At 45.9% G+C, this 18,273-nt stretch overlaps 1 protein-coding gene across 1 annotated transcript in view; it reads right to left on the bottom strand.

The window, feature by feature from the left end:
* Positions 1–18,273, bottom strand: part of A2ML1 (alpha-2-macroglobulin like 1) — a 53,421-nt gene that overhangs the window by 16,467 nt on the left and 18,681 nt on the right. The window contains exons 11-26 of the mRNA XM_054442298.1: positions 18,071–18,238; positions 16,249–16,476; positions 14,422–14,482; positions 13,755–13,900; positions 12,260–12,409; positions 11,033–11,227; positions 10,154–10,244; positions 9,638–9,761; positions 7,897–8,125; positions 7,573–7,699; positions 5,645–5,766; positions 5,064–5,115; positions 4,307–4,390; positions 2,233–2,409; positions 1,983–2,064; positions 1,466–1,622 (exon numbers count right to left, since the gene is read on the bottom strand). Coding sequence (XP_054298273.1) covers positions 1,466–1,622; positions 1,983–2,064; positions 2,233–2,409; positions 4,307–4,390; positions 5,064–5,115; positions 5,645–5,766; positions 7,573–7,699; positions 7,897–8,125; positions 9,638–9,761; positions 10,154–10,244; positions 11,033–11,227; positions 12,260–12,409; positions 13,755–13,900; positions 14,422–14,482; positions 16,249–16,476; positions 18,071–18,238 — 2,193 coding nt within the window. The remainder of the gene's footprint in view (positions 1–1,465; positions 1,623–1,982; positions 2,065–2,232; positions 2,410–4,306; positions 4,391–5,063; positions 5,116–5,644; positions 5,767–7,572; positions 7,700–7,896; positions 8,126–9,637; positions 9,762–10,153; positions 10,245–11,032; positions 11,228–12,259; positions 12,410–13,754; positions 13,901–14,421; positions 14,483–16,248; positions 16,477–18,070; positions 18,239–18,273) is intronic.

Genomic DNA, 18,273 nt, shown 5'->3' with positions numbered 1-18,273 from the left:
GAATACCTCTGGGATCTTGCTCTAGTCAAGTCCTTTATTTTAGTAGACACGGGGTTTCAGGCTGTTCTCGAATTCCTGACCTCATGATCCACCCACCTCAGCCTCCCAGAGTGCTGGGATTACAGGCATGAGCCACTGCACCTGGCCCCCAGGTATATTTCATACAGTGTATAAGAGAAGAAGACGACGAAAACTTAGAGGAGACTAATAAGATCCTGCAGAGGAAGACTAATGAATCCTATAAACAGTTTTTTTTTTTTTAACACTCAAGATTTTTAATCTTCGCCCTGGAATAGCAATGTAAGTGATTTCTCTACAAAAGTTTATACAAGTCTTTCTTGCACTGAGTGTGTTCTGAATTGAACAAGTTATCCTGCAGGATCTACGCCTTGCCCTGTGCTTGGGACAGGTACAAACAATGTAGTGAACAGAAGAGAGCAGTGCCTCTAGAGTGCAACTGCTGTGGTTCAAATCTCAGTCCTGCCGCTTATTAGCATGTACCTTGGGCAATTTACTTAGTCTCCATGTCTTAGTTTCTTCCTCTGTAAAATGGGATTAATAATGGCATACCAATACCTAGCTCGTTGATTTGTTGTAAACATTAAATAACATCAAATAAGCCACGTGCCTAGAACAATGCCCGGTAGGGTAAACTTCTTACAAAAGACATTGGACTGCCTACTAGTCCTCACCACAGGAAATAGCTTTCCCAGATGGATTTGGTGACATAGTAAGAGGCCCAGAGATCTTTTAGTCCAGTAGTCTCAAATTTCAGAGTGTATCAGAATCATCAGGAGGGCCTGTTAAAACACAAATTTCTGGCCCACCCTCCCAGAGTTTCTCATTTAGTAGGTGTGGGCTGGGAGTCAGAATCTACATTTCCAACAAGTTCCCAGGTGATGCCAATGCTCCTGATCTGGGAACTATGCTTTGAGAACCATGTTCCAGTCCACATTCTCTTTTTTTTTTTTTTTTTTTCTTTCGAGGCAGGGTCTCACTTGGTCACCCAGGTTGGGGTGCAGTGGTGCAATCATGGCTCACTGCACGCTCGACCTCCTGGGTTCAAGTGATCCTCCCACCTCAACCACCCAAGTAGCTGGGACTACAGGAGTGCACTAACATGCCTGATTAATTTTTCATATTTTTTTTGTAGAGATGGGGTTTCACCATGTTGCCCAGGGTGGTCTCAAACTCCTGGGCCCAAACGATCTGCCCGTCTCCGCCTCCCAAAGTGTGGGGTTACAGACATGAGCCACCGCACCCAGCCTTCATCTGTATTCTCATTCTACAGACATGAAAACTGAGGCCCAGACCAGCTAAGCATCTTGATCATGGTCACCCAGAGCAACAGTGACGACCAGGAGAAAACTGATTCCCAGGCCACTGCTCTTTTGCTTCTGCTTGGTCAGAGATGTGAGGTCCTTCGAGACAGTGGTCGGCTGCAGGGCCCTGGACAGATCCGCACCTTCATAGCTGTGTGAAGGAGATTTCCCACGTTGGCATAGCAGCCGCTGGGGAGCTGGTTTCCTGCCATCCACTTGAGAGCATCCTGGATGTTCTTGGGATCAATGAAGATGAATTTCTGAGCTTGGCCAAAGCATTTTGTGACAAAGGCTGTCAGCCTACATGGGTAAAGAGGAAAATATGGCATGAAGAGGAATTTCTAGGTGAGGGTGCAATCATTTCTTCATTTATTTGGGTGTATACTTCCGGAAGGGGAGCTGAGGGAACAAATGCCATAGCAGGCCTAGAAAAGAGAGGCATTAATGGGCACCAATGAGGACAAGAACAGGGGAGGCACAAGCTCAGGGAGAGGATTGAGGGACTTGACCATCCATGAGGGTGAAATAAGCAGTATTAAAGAGGTAGAAGACTGAGTGCAAGAAGGAATGGGGTTAAGGGGAGAGGTAGTGGAATAGTTCCAGAGGGCTCAGGAATTATGCTCTGGAGTACAGAACTCATTGGGAATTGGGTGATATTACCATGTGTTTCCATTTCTATCTTGCTCCCCAAAGGCACTGTATGAGCCATTGCTGTGTTTGTACATCAGCTCCTTCTGGTACCCTGGGAAGCCAAATGTGGTTTTAGATCACAGTGACAACTTCAAAAAACACCTCCATGCTTTTCAAGGATATGGGACACTTGAGGGGCTGGAATTCCCTGTTTCTTACCAATCTGTCATAGGGCCTAGTGGAGGAGAGTGTTCAAGAAAGAAAGACTGAACCAACTTACCTATTTCCAGGAAACCCACTGCCCGAGACCTGATTTCCTCCGTCAGCAGCCCTGCCTTCTCCAGGTACTGCAAGACATAGATGATGGGAGCAAACAAGACCATGTTCTGCTCGCCACAGCCACTGGGCATCTGCACCAGACCGTCCAGGTTCTGCAGGGCTGTGCCCATAATGTCTCCTGGGATCCAAAAGGAGAGAGAGAAGGTGGGGGTACAGAGAAGAATGTACCGTCTAAGACTTATCATCATTCACTTAACAAACACATATTAGCTATCATTTAGTAAGTACCTACTATGGGCCAGGCGCGGTGGCTCACGCCTGTAATCCCAGCACTTTGGGAGGCCGAGGAGGGTGGATCACCTGAGGTCAGGAGTTCGAGACCAGCCTGACCAACATGGAGAAACCCTGTCTCTACTAAAAATACAAAAAAAAAAAAAAAAAAGTACCTACTATGTGTCCTGGGAAGACCACAGTAAATCAAACTCAGTCTCTACCCTCAAAGAACTTAGAGGAGAAAACCATTACAAACATTACAATTTTTATTCATTATAAACAATTTTAATACTACAATATCATACTGGATATGTACGAGGTTCTAGAGGACACAGAGAGGCAAATAAGCTATCTAAGAGAGTTCAGGGCTTTTAAGAAGACATGTCACTGAGCTGATGAGTGATGTGACAAAACTTATAACACTTAGGATCAATCTCTAAGTTCCTCTACCACTGCATATACATTCCTCACCCTCCAAATCACTAAGTTTCTCTAAAACACAGTTCTGACACTCTTTTCCAAGCTGTCACTGACCTCTTCATATACTTCCCAAGCCAGTGAGCCTGACATAAGTGACTCATTAACATCTGCATTGTTGCCAACTAGCTCAATTCAGATGTATAAATGTGTCCTGAATGTCAACTATGTTGCAGGAACTGTACTAGGAACAGAAAAGAAAAAGATGTGGCCCTTCATCTTCAGGAGCCCCCAACACAGTGTGGAAGACAGATATAGACAGTGAACTCTAATACAATAAGATAAGCGCTATGTCAGACTTACGAATAAAATAGACAAAACAGAGACATTGTGACTGCAAAGGATCTCAATAGAGGGTGAGGGAGTAAAGAAAGAGCCTAACATTCATATGGCTCCTACTACATGCTAGATATTGTGCTGGGGACTTTATATTGCATTTAATCTTTACACCAGTCTGAGAGGTAGGTTATTATCACTGTTTTACAGAAGAGGAAAGAAGGCCCAGGAACTGTTCACTAACTTGTTCAGGGTCACGTGGCTATTAAACGACAGGTTAGATATGATTTCTAAGTTCATGCTTTTCAACCCACTTCCTCCCTTGCCCAAAACAGTAAGTGTGCTGCCTATTGTAAATATGGTTGTATCTTCCCTAAACTATACCCAAATTCCTCATTTTTAAAAATGGTTGCTGCAAATATTTTGTCTTCCCTTCACCCAATTTATAGACTGTCTAAACCTAAATATGTATCAAGCATCAGCGACCTTAACTTCTTCCTACCCGGCCTCCTTTCCCTTTTTTTTTTTTTTTTTTTTTTTTTTTTTTCTTTTTTTGAGACGGAGTCTCGCTCTGTCGCCCAGGCTGGAGTGCAGCGGCGCGATCTCGGCTCACTGCAAGCTCCACCTCCTGGGTTCACGCCATTCTCCTGCCTCAGCCTCCCATTTAGGTAGGACTACAGGCGCCCGCCACCATACTCGGCTAATTTTTTGTATTTTTTTAGTAGAGACGGGGTTTCACCGTGTTAGCCAGGATGGTCTCTTTCTCCTGACCTCGTGATCCCCCCACCTCGGCCTCCCAAAGTGCTGGGATTATAGGCGTGAGCCACCGCGCCCAGCCTCCTTTCCATTTTTAACTAGATTACAAGTCTAATCCCATCTGTACTGTTGCCTACACTGTATTTCCCTGCTATATAAAATACGCTGCTTTTCCTTCATCACTTGTTATTAGTCACACTCTCCAGATAGGTCCGCATGTCCCGCCCCACTCAACACCTTTGCAGCCTCCATTCGCCTTTTCCCTTCTGAGCCAAGAATCTCTAACTGCTTACCCAGAACCGAAACATAAGCCTTGGTCGAGTCAGGAACAATGTCCATTGGGAGCTCCAGGGAGACAGATTCAGATGCCACCTTTCCTGTGAGAGGCAGAAAAAAAGGTGACACAATAGAAGATGGGGAATGGCAGGGGTTCTCAAGACAAAATTGTAGAAGAACTTTCTATAATCCAGGGATTTCTGTACTGGGTGCTTTCTCTGGGATGCAGAAAGCACTGGGTACTATTCATAGTGATCTTGCTGAAAATAAATTCCACAGAGAGTCATCATGGTGCTGCACACTTTCTCTTCTTCCTCCTACCTCCCAGTTAATCAGCCCCATGAGGAATGGCACCCCAGACTCTCCTATTCCTTCTTGTCCTGCGCATTCCTCCTTTTGCCTATGAAAATCTCCTGCTGCCAGGTGTGCTGGCTCACACCTGTAATCCCAGCACTTTGGGAGGCCGAGGCGGATGGCTCACAAGGTCAGGAGTTTGAGACCAGCCTGGCCAATATGGTGAAACCCTGTCTCTACTAAAAATACAAAAATTAGCTGGGCATGGTGACATGCACCTGTAGTCCCAGCTACTGAGGAGACTGAGGCAGTAGAATCACTTGAACCCGGGAGGCAGATGTTGCAATGAGCTGAGATCGTGCCACTGCAATCCAGCCTGGATGACGGAGCGAGACTCCGTCTCAAAAAAAAAAAATGAAAAGAAAATCTCCTGCCCTCTAAGAGAATTCTCACCACCAATCCTGCTCTGAGTCCACCCACCTTTTGGGCACAGCAATGAGCTGTGTGTCTTCTCCACCAGGACTCCCTCAGGCTGGCATGAAGAGAGACACAGATAAAAACAACAAAGATGAACGTCAGGAGGGATGGCACTAAAGGAAAGGGAAGGGAGTCCCCTCACTGTGTCCCCAGGGCTTCCCTCAGAACTGCAGAGAAGAGCTTCTCACTGAAGCTCAGAAGAACTCTGTGTCAACCCCAGGATGGGCCCTTTCTGTGAAGTTCTTTCTGGGCAAGCGCTAGAGCCAAAGACACATTTAGGCAACTTCTAAGAGGCAAGATTGACAACAGGCTTCATGATGGGACAAAAAAGGCAGCTATTGATGAAGACAGACATTTTAATTAGGGAAACTACATTCATTGAGTGCCTATGATGTGCCAGGTTTTAGGTGCTTTCACAGGCCTTGGGTGTGGATTAGGCAAATGTTCAAGGGGCCAGGGAACGAGAAAGTTGAAGCTGCCTGGTTGGACTGCAGTACGGTTGCTGTGAGAGACTAACTCACAACAAGACGAGATGCTGAGCATCCCTCGGTTGGTTGCTGTCTCTACCTCTGAAAAAAACTCACTTTGACGAGAACTGGCTTGATGAGCGTGTCACTCAGGCCCTTTTGGGGAACAAACCCCTTCTGGCCCCCACACGGTTCATTGCTGTCCAGAATCTTTGTACTAATAGTAAAGTTAATGTGACCTGAGAGAAAGAAGGAGAAGGGAAACAATTAGCCCTATTGCCAGAGGTACCAGTGAGGTCCATTCCTATTTGGATCAGCATTTCTGAAACTTTAATGGGGATCTTGCAACAGTGAAAATTCTGCTGCCACAGACCTGGGGTGGGGCCCATATTCTGCATTTCTAACAAGCTCCCAGGTGATGCCAGAGAGGCTAGTCCAGTGTGGTAGGTAACCTCTAAGAGCCCTCAGAGATCCCTGCATCCTGATATTTACATCCCATTGAGTGTGGGCTGGATTGAGTGACTTGCTTCTGTTAAAGAGAACAGGGCGAAAGTAATGACTCTTCTGGGATTAGGTTACAAAAAAGACTGCAGCTTCCATCTTGGGAGCACCCCTTTTCTCAAACTGCTTGCTCTGGGGAAGACAGCTATTGTGTGATGCGGCAGCTCAGCAGAGATTCATGTTACGAGATACTGAGTGAGGCCCCTAGCCAAAAACTGAGGTCAAGAACTGTGTCCTTCAGTCTAGCAGCCTGTGAGGATCAGAGACTTTGGGATGAGCTTGAAAAATCAATCCTCTCCTAGTCGAGTCTTCAGATGAAACCACAGCCCTGACTGACAGCTTGATTGCAACCTCATGAGATACCTTGAGCCAGAGGTACCCAGCTAAGCTGCGCCCAGGTTAATGACCCATAGAATCTGGTTGATAATAAATGTTTGTCCTTTTAAGACACTTAAGTTTTACAATAATTTGTCAAGCAGCATGAGATAACTCATACATACGAAAATCAAACTTTGAGTTGCAAGGATTTAATCTATGAGTGATTGACATCCCATAGGGTTGGGGGTAAGGATTAAACGAGTTAAAGGTGCGGTGACTCATTCTTGTAATCCCAGTACTTTGGGAGGGTGAGGCGGGAGAATCACTTGAACCCAGGAGTTTGACAGCAGCCTGGGCAACATAGCAAGACCCCTTCTCTGCCAACTGAATTAGCCAGGCATGGTGGTGGCATAAGCCTATAGTTCCAGCTACTCTGGAGGCCTAGGTGAGAGGATCGCTTGAGCCTGGGAGGTTGAGGCTGCAGTGAGCAATGACCACACCACTGTACTCCAGCTTAGGTGACAGAGTAAGATCTTGTCTCTCTAAAAAAAAAAAATAAACGGCCAGGCGCAGTGGCTTACGCCTGTAATCCCAGCATTTTGGGAGGCCGAGGCAGGCAGGTCACCTCAGGTCAGGAGTTTGAGACCAGCCTGGCCAACATGGCAAAACCCCACCTCTACTAAAAATACAAAAATTAGCCAGGTGGGGTGGCACATGACTGTAATCCTAGCTACTTGGGAGGCTTGGCAGGAGAATCACTTGAACCCAGGAGGTGGAGGTTGCAGTAAGCCCAGATTGCACCACTGCACTCCAGCCTGGGCAACAGAGTGAGACTTCCTCTCAAAAATAAATGAAATAAAATTAATTAATCAATCAATTTAACGAGTTAATATACGTAAAGCAGTTAGAATAGTGCCTGGCCCAGGGACTCTTATAGTAAGTCCTTGATTAGTTACATGACCATGTATTTCTTGTCCAGCTGTAAATATTAAAAGCTCTCCCTTTCACACTCAAAATATTCTGGTTTGAATAAATTTGTTTGGTCACCTATCAAAGAGTGTTTGTGTATTGACTTATAATAGCCTTAGGAGGGAGAAAAATAGAGGTAAATAAAACAAAGAGGGAGGAGGAAGCAAAGCAGATGTGGCAGAGGAAAAGACTGAGTGCTCAGTCACTGGTCTTCTGCTGCAGGCTTTCCTCGCCCGTCTACCACTTCCCTCTCTTACCCAATTTGACAGCTGTGATGTTCCAGTGGTAGGATTTTGCTTCATCAGCACAGAGACAACTGGAGGTCTGAGAATCTGCCCATGATTCTAGCTGGTACTCATGCGATTTAGCCAGGTCAGTCTGAACCTACGGAGGATGTTTAAGAGACAAAGGGTACAAACAAAGGAGGTAGCGCATAGAGGCCTGGGGAAACCTGGGGGCCAAGACACCGACATCTCCTCTCTTTCCCATGGAAAATTGGGATGCTTCCAATTTAGAGACAAACTTATGGGGGAGGTGTGATTCCAGGGCTGACACCTGATTCCTGTATCCCCAGCTCTCACCCTGATGCAGTCCTTTAGGTAACTGAAGATGGTGGCAGTAAGACGAAAGGATTCCCCACGGACTACTGAGTAAGGGAGAGTCATGTCAACAAAGAATGGCTTGAAAGCAGTTAATCCAACAGTGGGTGACAGTCCGAAGCCTCTTGACTGGGAAGTGCAGAAACTCATCGCCTTCCACTCAGTGATGGCGTCAGGAACTGTGACGTGGACCGCCTCCTTCCCCGAGTTACTGTGAAAACACAAGGACCAACATGAGGCAGAGGTAGCGTGGGGCAAGGAGAACATTTGTGAATTAAGCCACAAATTCGGTGGGGTGTGCTGGCTCACACATGTAATCCCAGCTCTTTGAGAGGCTGAGGTGAGCAGATAGCTTCAGCCCAGAAGTTTGAAGCCAGCCTGGGAAACAGAGAAAGACCCTATTTCTACCAAAAATTTAAAAATTAGCCAGGTGTGGTGGTGCATGCCTACAGTCCCAGCTACTTAGGAGGCTGAGGCAGGAGGATTGCTTGAGCCTAGGAGTTTGAGGCTGCAGTGAGCTATGATTGCACCACCGCACTCCAGCCTGGGTGACAGGGCAAGACCCTGTCCCAAAAAAAAAAAGCTACAAATTCATCTGCAGAAGTAAAATTGTTATTGTTATTGTGTGGGGAGAAGTAAAGAGGCAACTGAACAGGTGAGTCTCAGTGTGAGTGAGGCTGCACTCATACAGAGGAGGGGGACTATGGTGGGGAGTCAGGGTGGGCATCTCTGTGCAAGCACATCTGACAGAGAGGCTGGTGCCCTCTGAGTCTGTGAGGATGCGTGTTCTCAGGGCTTGTCAAAATGAACATGCAAGCAGTGGGCAAAAATTGACGTCAATATGTACCTTTAAATGTGTGTGGTTCTGTAGTGAGAACACAGGGCCTGCAATGTGTGAGTGTGGAATTGTGTGGATTTGTTTTGAGTGGTTGTATATGAATGCATTAAGAATTCAGGTAGGCCAGGCGCGGTGGCTCACACCTGTAATCCCAACACTTTGGGAGGCCGAGGTGGGCGGATCACTTGAGGCCAGGAGCTCGAGACTACCTGGCCAACATAGCAAAACCCTGCCTCTACTAAAAGTACAAAACTTAGCCAGGTGTGGTGGCATGCGCCTATAGTCCCAGCTACTTGGGAGGCTGAGGCACAAGAATCGCTTGAACCTAGGAGGTTGAGGCCTACAGTGAGCCAAAATCGTGCCACTGCACTCCAGCCTGGGTGACAGAGCAAGACTCTGTCTCAAAAAAGAAAGAAAAAAGAATTCAGGAAAATAAATAAATTCCCACACCCTATCAAGCTTTCTTTGCTTAAGATTTAGATCCATTAGGAATGCGTCTGATTCTGAGTTTTCTACAGGCTCTACATTGTAGACTCTTACTGTATTTTTCTGGGCTTGTTGTTGTTGTCGTTGTTGTTGTTTTTGAGAAGGGTTTTGCTCTGTCACCCAGACAGGAGTGCAGCGATGTGATCTTGCTTCACTGCAGCCTCCACCTCCCAGACTCAAGTGATCCTTCTACCTCAGCTTCCCAAGTAGGACACAACTACCACCTGGCTATTTTTTTTTTTAATTTCTTTTGTAGAGACAGAAGCTCATTATGTTGCCCAGGAGGGTCTTGAACTCCTGGTCTCAAGTGAGCCTCCCTCCTCAGCCTCCCAAAGTGCTGGGATTACAGGCGTGAGCCATGCACCTGGTCCTTTACTGTACTTTTGAGTCATCACTTACCCAATAGGAAACAGATCCCAGAGCCAGGTCTCCGGGAAGTACTGGCGGACCTGAGAATCCTCTGCTCGACGTGAAGAAGTTGATGACTCAAAAGCCTCTGGATGACCACCACCTGCTGATGAAACTGAGAATACGAAAACTTTAGGAAATAGGAGACTTCTTGTTGTGGCGTAAATTGGGATGGAGGGATTACTAGAAAGAAATTTAGAGGGAAGCAGAGAACATCCAGTCAGAGGCAAGGAGGAAGGACCAAAGAGGAACTAACTAGTCACAAAGGGCATCGAGGCAAGTGATAGCCAAGGAGGTTTGGCCAGGGAATGGATACATAAGCTTCAGGCTTCAAAAGCTCTCCCCAGAGACAGAACCCTTGGGAAACTGTCCTGCCATCTGTGACCCACAACCCATTAGCATTCTCGGGCTGGAGGCTCAGTGCAAGAACAGGAGGCAAAGAGGAAATCTGCAGAGTTCCAGGACTGTTAACATCTCAGAGAATCCACAGACCACAGAGGTGCTTACCACCCATAGCAGTGCTGTATTCTGGAGATCTGTGACTGCAATCTACTGGCTTCTTGATTTTGGCATTGGACAGTATTTTCAGACCCATGTCCTGATAGGCATCAGAGAAATAAGTATTAAGGTGGTCCCTTCCCCAACTACAAGGGCTACTGTCTAGGAATTCCACCATCAAAGAGATGAAACAAAACATTCTTTTTGAATTAATGGTGAACCTGGGTGTTCTTACCTGAAACTCAGCCACTGAGACTGGTTGGCTTCTGTTCCAGCTAGCATGAAAGGCTTTCAGTTAAACTTATTTCATCATTACATACATTTAATGGTTCTTCCAATATTATTCACTGTGTCCTTATTATTTGACTTACACTCTGAACGTGCTGAGGGTAGGGACCATATCAGCATACTCAATTCAACAAAAATACAATGAGCAGTATCAGGGGTCAGGCATTACAGAGAATACAAAGATGAACAAGACCTAGTTCCTGACCTCAGGGACCTCCTGGTCAGACTTGGGTCACACAGCATCCCAAATCCTGCTCATAGAATAGGTGCAAATTATTTTTTATAATAATGATAAGAGACCTCTGGTCTACCTTTCCTAATTTTCCCTCCTGATTGATCTCATGAAAATCAGTGTCTGGGGACAACAAAAAGAGGAAGACTAGGTCTATACGCTCTCACAGTGGTTCTCTTCAATGCAATTGGACATCTTCTTCAAGCATAAGGGCCAACAGAGGCGACCTTACATGTCAGAAGCTTCTTTCAAGATTTTGTTCCCATCAGTGCCCATATGAGTCTCTCTGCTTTCTTAGATAAGAACTTTCTTTTGCCCCTTCCCACCACTATCTTTCCCATAAGAACAAAATGGGTAAGAAGACCTACCCGGAAAAAGCTGAAAAGGTCCGTGCCTTCAGAGAACCAGGGCCTCCAGATGACGGAATGCTGGCTCGAATGCCCTTGGGGCACTGGGTCAATGAGGGGCTGAGGAAAGTCCCATGGGCCAGACACTGGACACTGATCATACTCAGCCACTTGATAGGGGTAGTGGCCATACCAGAATGGAAACATCCTATAGACCTGGGACAAGATGGGGAGAGGAAATAAAGCATTGATATAGTGACATCAGCTGACAAACTTCTCTCAGATTCTGGTGCTCAGTTCACTACTCCTGTGTCATTTCTCTTTATTACTCCAGAATTATTTTTATATTTATTCTGTCATAATTCCCTTTCTCACTTTCTAAAACTTTAACCTCTATCTCACCTATTTTTTCATAATCCTATCCCCTATTTCATTCTTTCTCTTTTTTTTTTGTTTGAGATGGAGTCTTGCTCTGTCACCCAGGTTGGAGTGCAGTGGGACAATCTCAGCTCACTGCAACCTCTGCCTCCCCGTTCAAGCAATTCTGCCTCAGCCTCCTGAGTAGTTGGGATTACAGGCGCCGGCCACCACACCCGGCTAATTTTTGTATTTTTAGTAGAGACGGGGTTTCACCATGTTGGTCAGGTTGGTCTTGAACCCCAGACCTGAACTGATCCGCCCGCCTCAGTCTCCTAAAGTTCTGGGATTACAGGCTCATTCTCTTTTCTTGTCTCTGCATTCATACTAACCATGCCTTTCTCTTACCCTTTCTTTTTTTGTTTTTGTTTTTTTGAGATGGAGTTTTGCTCTTTTTGCCCAGGCTGGAGGGCAATGACGCGATCTCGGCTCACTGCAACCTCCGCCTCCCGGGTTCAAGTGAGTCTCCTGCCTCAGCTTCCCCAGGATTACAAGCATGCACTACCACGCCCGGTTAATTTTTTTTTTTTTTTTTTTTTTTTTTGGATTTTTAGTAGAGACAGAGTTTCTCCATGTTGGTCAGGCTGGTCTCAAACTCCCGACCTCAGGTGATCTGCCCGCCTTGGCCTCACAAAGTGTTGGGATTACAGGCGTGAGCCACCGCGCCCAGCCCTCTTACCCTTTCTAACTTCATTTTTACACCAGCCTTTTTACCACCTTATGGCAGTATATTATTTCCCTAAGACTTTCTCTCCCCTGCCTGAAACCTATCTCTTAATTGTCTTCTCCATCAACTCCCTTCACCCACTCTGCCAGCAGACAGTTACTCACAGAGCGGTTGCTCAGCTCTGTCTCTGGCCTAAGCAGTAAGACACTCGCATCCACCGCCCGGAGTGCACACAGGGATCCGGGAGCTGCCTGCAGCTGTAGCTCCACTTCTGCTCCTGGAAGCTGCTGGGAGGGAGAGAAGCCAAGGGAAACCTGGGGAAGGGAAAAGTATAACTTGGGGATCAGGTCAGCCTGGAAAGGAGGAGAAAAAACATAATTTCGGTCATCAGCAAATATGCCCCATCTATGACATCCAACCCATTCTTTCACTTCTGTACTTACCTTTCTTTGTAAAATCTAGCTCTTCAGGACTTGTATGCCATGATAGAGTTGGGAAACGTGAGCAGCACAGTAGGACAGAGAAAGTTTAGAAGACAAAAAGTAGAGAGGACATGTGGAATAGCTATATGGAACATGTGGATTCCCAGTATGGCTTTTTTTTTAAATACAGACAGGGTCACGCCAGTAATCCCAGCACTTTGGGAGGCCAAGGCAGGTGAATGACCTGAGGTCAGGAGTTCAAGACTAGCCTGGCTAACATGGTGAAACCCCGTCTCTACTAAAAATACAAAAAAAAAAAAAAAAAAATAGCCAGGCATGGTGGTGCACACCTGTAATCCCAGCTACTCGGCACTCTGAGGCAAGAGAATCACTTGAACCCAGGAGGCAGAGGTTGCAGTGAGCCAGGATCGCACCATTGCACTCCAGCCTGGGCAACAAGAACAAAACTCTGTCTCAAAAAAAAAAAAAAAAAAAGAGAACGAGAGAGAGACAGGGTCTCGCTCTGCAGCCTTGAACTCCTAGGCTCAAGCGATACTCCTGCTTCAGCCTTCCGACTAGCTGGGACTACAGGTGTGCATCACCACACCCAGCTAATTTTTTTTTTTCTTTTTTTTTTTTGAGATAGAGTCTCACTCTGTCACTCAGGCTGGAGTATAATGGTGTGATCTTAGCTCACTGCAACCTCCATCTCCTGGGTTCACGCAATTCTCCTGCCTCAGCCTCCCAAGTAGCTGGGATTGCAGGCACCTGCCACCATGCTTGGCAAATTTTTGTATTTTTAGTAGAGACAGGATTTTACCATGTTAGCCAGGCTGGTCTTGAATTCCTGACATCAGGTGATCCACCAACCTCGGCCTCCCAAAGTGCTGCACACCCAGCTAATTTAAAAATTTTTTTGTACAGACAGGATCTTGCTATGTTGTCCAGGCTGGTCTTGAACCCTTGACCTAAAGAAATCCCTCTGCCTTGGCCTCCCAAAGCACTGGGATTACAGGAGTGAGCCACTGCACCTCAGCCAGCATGACTTTTTAAAAGAAAAAGTAGGAGAGAGATGGATTTCAACACAAACCCCAAACACTAAAGATATAAATATAATACAACATCCAATGTCAATATTATCTTCTTTCCCTGACCTGTCTTGTCTCCAACCACAGCACACACAAGATCTTTCTCTATGCCCAACTTCTGTCTTCACCCTTCTCTGCTATCATTTTACCTGATTGTCAAAGCACATCTCGACTGAGAACTGAATTTTGTCAGCTACAACACCTCCACTGGGGAAAATGGTATAGATCAGCAGAGAGGGATCAGGGGCCAGTCTCGACGTGAAGGTCAGTGAGAGAGAGAAGGAGCCTTTCAGTCCTGAAAGAGAAGAGGGAATATACAGGAAAATCAGAATGCACGTTCACCTACCAACGGCATCTAACCATGCGCACTTTTCATTGAGCCAGTGCAGGCACCATGTTGCAAGTTCTCGTTTTTCTCTTCTCCTGTGATGACTGTTAGTGCTCCAATTCCATTACTTCTGTTTTTTTTTTGAGACGGAGTCTCGCTCTGTCGCCCAGGCTGGAGTGCAGTGGCGCGATCTCGGCTCACTGCAAGCTCCGCCTCCCGGGTTCACACCATTCTCCTGCCTCAGCCTCCTGAGTAGCTGGGACTACAGGCACCCGCCCCCACGTCCGGCTAATTTTTTTTGTATTTTTAGTAGAGACGGGTTTCACCATGTTGGCCAGAATGGTCTCGATCTCCTGACCTCGTGATCCGCCCGCCTCGGCCTCCCAAAGTGCTGGGATTACAGGCGTGAGTCACCGTGCCTGGCCAAGAATTGTTTTCTGGAATTTAAAAATATCCTGTTTGCTTCCAGGAAAGGCATGTACACTCACCTTTCTTCTTAGAGTTCAGGTGTTTCTGGCCCTCCATCACCAAACTTCCTTTCCCTATTAACTAAAGAAGAAAAGAAAAGAATCAACTGCACAGAAGTTACAGTAATTTCACCTTGGACCAACTTCCAGAGCATCTCTGCATGCCTTCATGAGAAGAGGTTCCTTTCACAGTTCAGCGCCCGGGTCAATACCTCACCCAGCATCCACTAGCTTGACAAATGCAGGATGCTGCCAGCGGGTCCTGGTGGCTCCTCCTGCAGTTGGAGGTCTGGCTGAGAACCACGCAGGTGGATGGGAGGAGTCTGACAGCATAGAAATTGTTCCTCACCATAGTTAACTGTCTGCCATTTCTTGAAGATCTCCAAATTTTATTTTCTTATAATCCTTGTAACATAAAGTCAGCGAAAATCTATCCTCATAAGTGTTTTCTAATTACAGCTCAATTTAAAATTCAGTGGAAATAATTTCATCCTAAACCACCCTGAGCCCTTCTGACATTGAACCCTCTAGAGGAGAAATCTCCTCTTCTAACTCCCCCTTCCTTGTCCACTCTCACTTGAAACAGAACTCAGTGATCTTGTTTGTAAGCAGGCTCTTCTCTCATGCTCCTGCAGGGCTCCGTGGTCTGTTCCTCCGACACCTGCCCCGCATTAGCCATTCCACGTGGCTCAGCCCCAACTTCACTTTTCTCCTACACCTCCCCACACTTCGGTCCTGAAGACAGAGCCCACGTTATCACCTGGACTTGTTATTTCCCACCTATCTTTTCTCTTTTCGTTGTATTAGGATGATTTTTTTTTTTTTCACTTAATGACTACACTGAAACCATAGAAGCTACTGCAATGATCCAGAGGGGAGAAAGTCTCTCATAACCGAGAGGAGGATAAGGGAACAAAGAGGCTCCAAGCCATCAAACCTGAGGTTTCCATTCTACTCCTGACTGTCACCAAGGTGACAGGAAAGCTGCTTATCCTTCTACATTGCTTTCAGGCTACCAAGTTATGATTTTATTTCCCCAATGAGGCTGCTATCAATGTGAATTTAACCCCATATCATCTATTTGATAATATTGACCAATGGAACAGAGAATGAAATGTATCCTGGCTGGGCGCGGTGGCTCACGCCTGCAGTCCCAGCACTTTGGGAGGCCGAGGTGGGTGGATCACCTGCGGTCAGGAGTTCAAGACCAGCCTGGCCAACATGGCGAAATCTTGTCTCATATAAATTAAAAAAAAAAAAAAAGAAAAAAAAGTATCCTGAGTCCCATGGCCTCCCCACTCTCCCTCCCAACCACCCAGTTGTTGTTTGGTTTTTTTTTTGTTTTCTGTTTTTTGGTCCTGGCCAGCACTATTTTCTCAGGTAATTCGTCATTTTATTTTCCCACACAATTTTCCTGTGTTCCTGCTCAGAATCTCTTTCTTCCCCCAGTGTTTTCCATCTCTTACACCTATACTGGCCCACGCAGTATCTCATAGCATGGGAATATTGAACACTTGAAATGTGCTCAGTCCAAACTGAGATACGCTTTAAGTGTAAAATACACACTGAGTTTCAAAGATGCAGTTGAAACAAGAATGTAAAATATCTATTAAAACTTTATATATGGCTTTCATGTTAAAATATTAATATTTTGGATATAATGGGTTAAATAAAAATATACTTAAAATTAATGCCAACTGTTCTTTTACTTTTTTAGTGTGGCTTTTAAATTGTTTTTAATTAGATGTGCATCTGCAATTCAGATAGCCTAGGTACTCCCCTGGCTGACTCTTCTCATTCTCTTTCCTTCCCAGCGTACTCTCACCCATCCCCGTTTCCCGGTCTCACATAGTAGGAGAAGCTGATCTCCTGGTCAGGGCTTGCATCAGCTGGGTCGATGTAATAATCCACCAGCACTTCCTGGGGCTGGCCACATTTCAAGGGGCCATTTAGCCGGTGGATGCCAAGGAAGCTGCGGGTTGTGTTGTAGAAGGGTTGCAGGTGCAGGTAGGCATTTTGGTAGTAACGTGGCACTTGTTCAGGATTATATACTAAGTCTTCCATTTGAAACTTTCCCTAAGAGTAAAAGAGAGACAGAGAATTGTAGCATGTGCCCCAACCATAGAAACCACACAGACTTGTTACGGTTTTCAAATAGAGCGCTTTCTCTCCAATCTTCACTGCCTGAGAATGGCCTGTGGGTGTTTCATTAGCCGTCCAGCCAAGGATGGACGAAGAATCCATAAACGTAGTTGTGTACAGCAATATTTTGGTATGTAGGAGAGTGACAGAAGGGCTGAATTATAGTTACTAAGTGAGGGGAAATTGTGGGTGATGTATCTTCACAGATATTCCTGGGATAGATGAACATGACTTAGATTATATAGAAATCAAAGATTATATTTCAGGTATAAGAAAACTAGGTACAGAAGACACTAAGATTGAAAAGTAACTATTTCTGAGTAACTGAGTCATGCCTAGAGTAAAGAAATAGTCAAATTAGCCACAAGGCAAGTAGTATGTGTTTGATTAAGTGCTATGGTTGAACGATCTCATTAATGGCTCCAATTCCTCACACACACCCCACCCCCTCTGAGATCAACATCCTTTAGCATGTAGTCTTCCAGTACCCTCCTAGTCTGACTGTGGGCCCACTGTGTGATTTGCTGGGAATGGGGTGTTAACATATGCAACAGGGGCTGGGCGCGGTGGCTCACGCCTGTAATCCCAGCACTTTGGGAGGCCAAGGCGGGCGGATCACGAGGTCAGGAGATCGAGACCATCCTGGCTAATACAGTGAAACCCCGTCTCTACTAAAAATACAAAAAATTAGCCAGGCGTGGTGGCGGGCGCCTGTAGTCCCAGCTACTCGGGGAGGCTGAGGCAGGAGAATGGCGTGAACCCAGGAGGTGGAGCTTGCAGTGAGCTGAGATCACACCACTGCACTCCAGCCTGGGCAACACAGCGAGACTCTGTCTCAAAAAAAAAAAAATCATATGCAATATACAGAGGTTTGGAAAAGCCCTGAACATCAGCTTTTGCACTTGCACCTCATCACTGCCGTGAGAATATATCTGGGCTAGCTGGCTCCTGCATGAGAGGCATGTGGAGCACCAGCTTACGGCCAGCCGATCTGCAGACAGGTCTGGTAATCAAAATCAGCAGAGCTGCCTGACTGAATGCCCCAGATGCACAAGCAGTGAATGCGTTCTGTTGCACGATACTGAAGTTTTTAGCTGTTTGATAAGAAGCATTGTTGTGGCAGTTGATAATTGATACTTATAAGTTATCTAGAATCTAGAGTTCTCTTGTTTGCTGTTTTTATTAAGTAATGAGGGGAGGGAAAGGGGAAAGAGAAAGAAAAAGACTCTGAGTCACCTTTTCCTCCCTACTCTAACTTCATATATAGATAGGATCAGATAGAGATGGGGGTAAGTTAAAAGATGTATTAGTAGAAATAGTAGTTTTCATCTAAGTAAGGACTATTTATTTGATTGATATTAAAAACAGAAGGCATCTAAGGAAAACTTTTTGTCAACTGGGGAGCAGGACTTGTGAGTGACAGAGATGTAATTCCAAGCAGAGGGGAGGATAGGAAACAGGGAAATTCTGAAGTTTTCCTTCAGGGAAGCCTTCCTTTCTAGGAAGCTAGTCCTCCGTCCATTCTTACCTCCAGAGAAACATCTGTCCCATTCCAACTGGATGTCTCCAAGGTAAAGGGAGCCAGGCCATTGTTGTCAGTAACCAGGGTCTGGTTGAAGGTTCCATTTGTGCCATAAATCACCAGAAACACTAGATGGTTCTTGAGGAGGGAGTCATCATGGCCCCTAACTCTTATCTGAAGGACAAAGGTCATTATGGATCAGAATGAGG

This window comes from Pongo pygmaeus, chromosome 10 (genome assembly GCF_028885625.2).
Source record: "Pongo pygmaeus isolate AG05252 chromosome 10, NHGRI_mPonPyg2-v2.0_pri, whole genome shotgun sequence".
Lineage (NCBI taxonomy): Eukaryota > Metazoa > Chordata > Mammalia > Primates > Hominidae > Pongo > Pongo pygmaeus.
The sequence above is the reverse complement of the archived record's forward strand: the minus strand, read 5'-3'. Positions and strand labels throughout refer to the sequence as shown.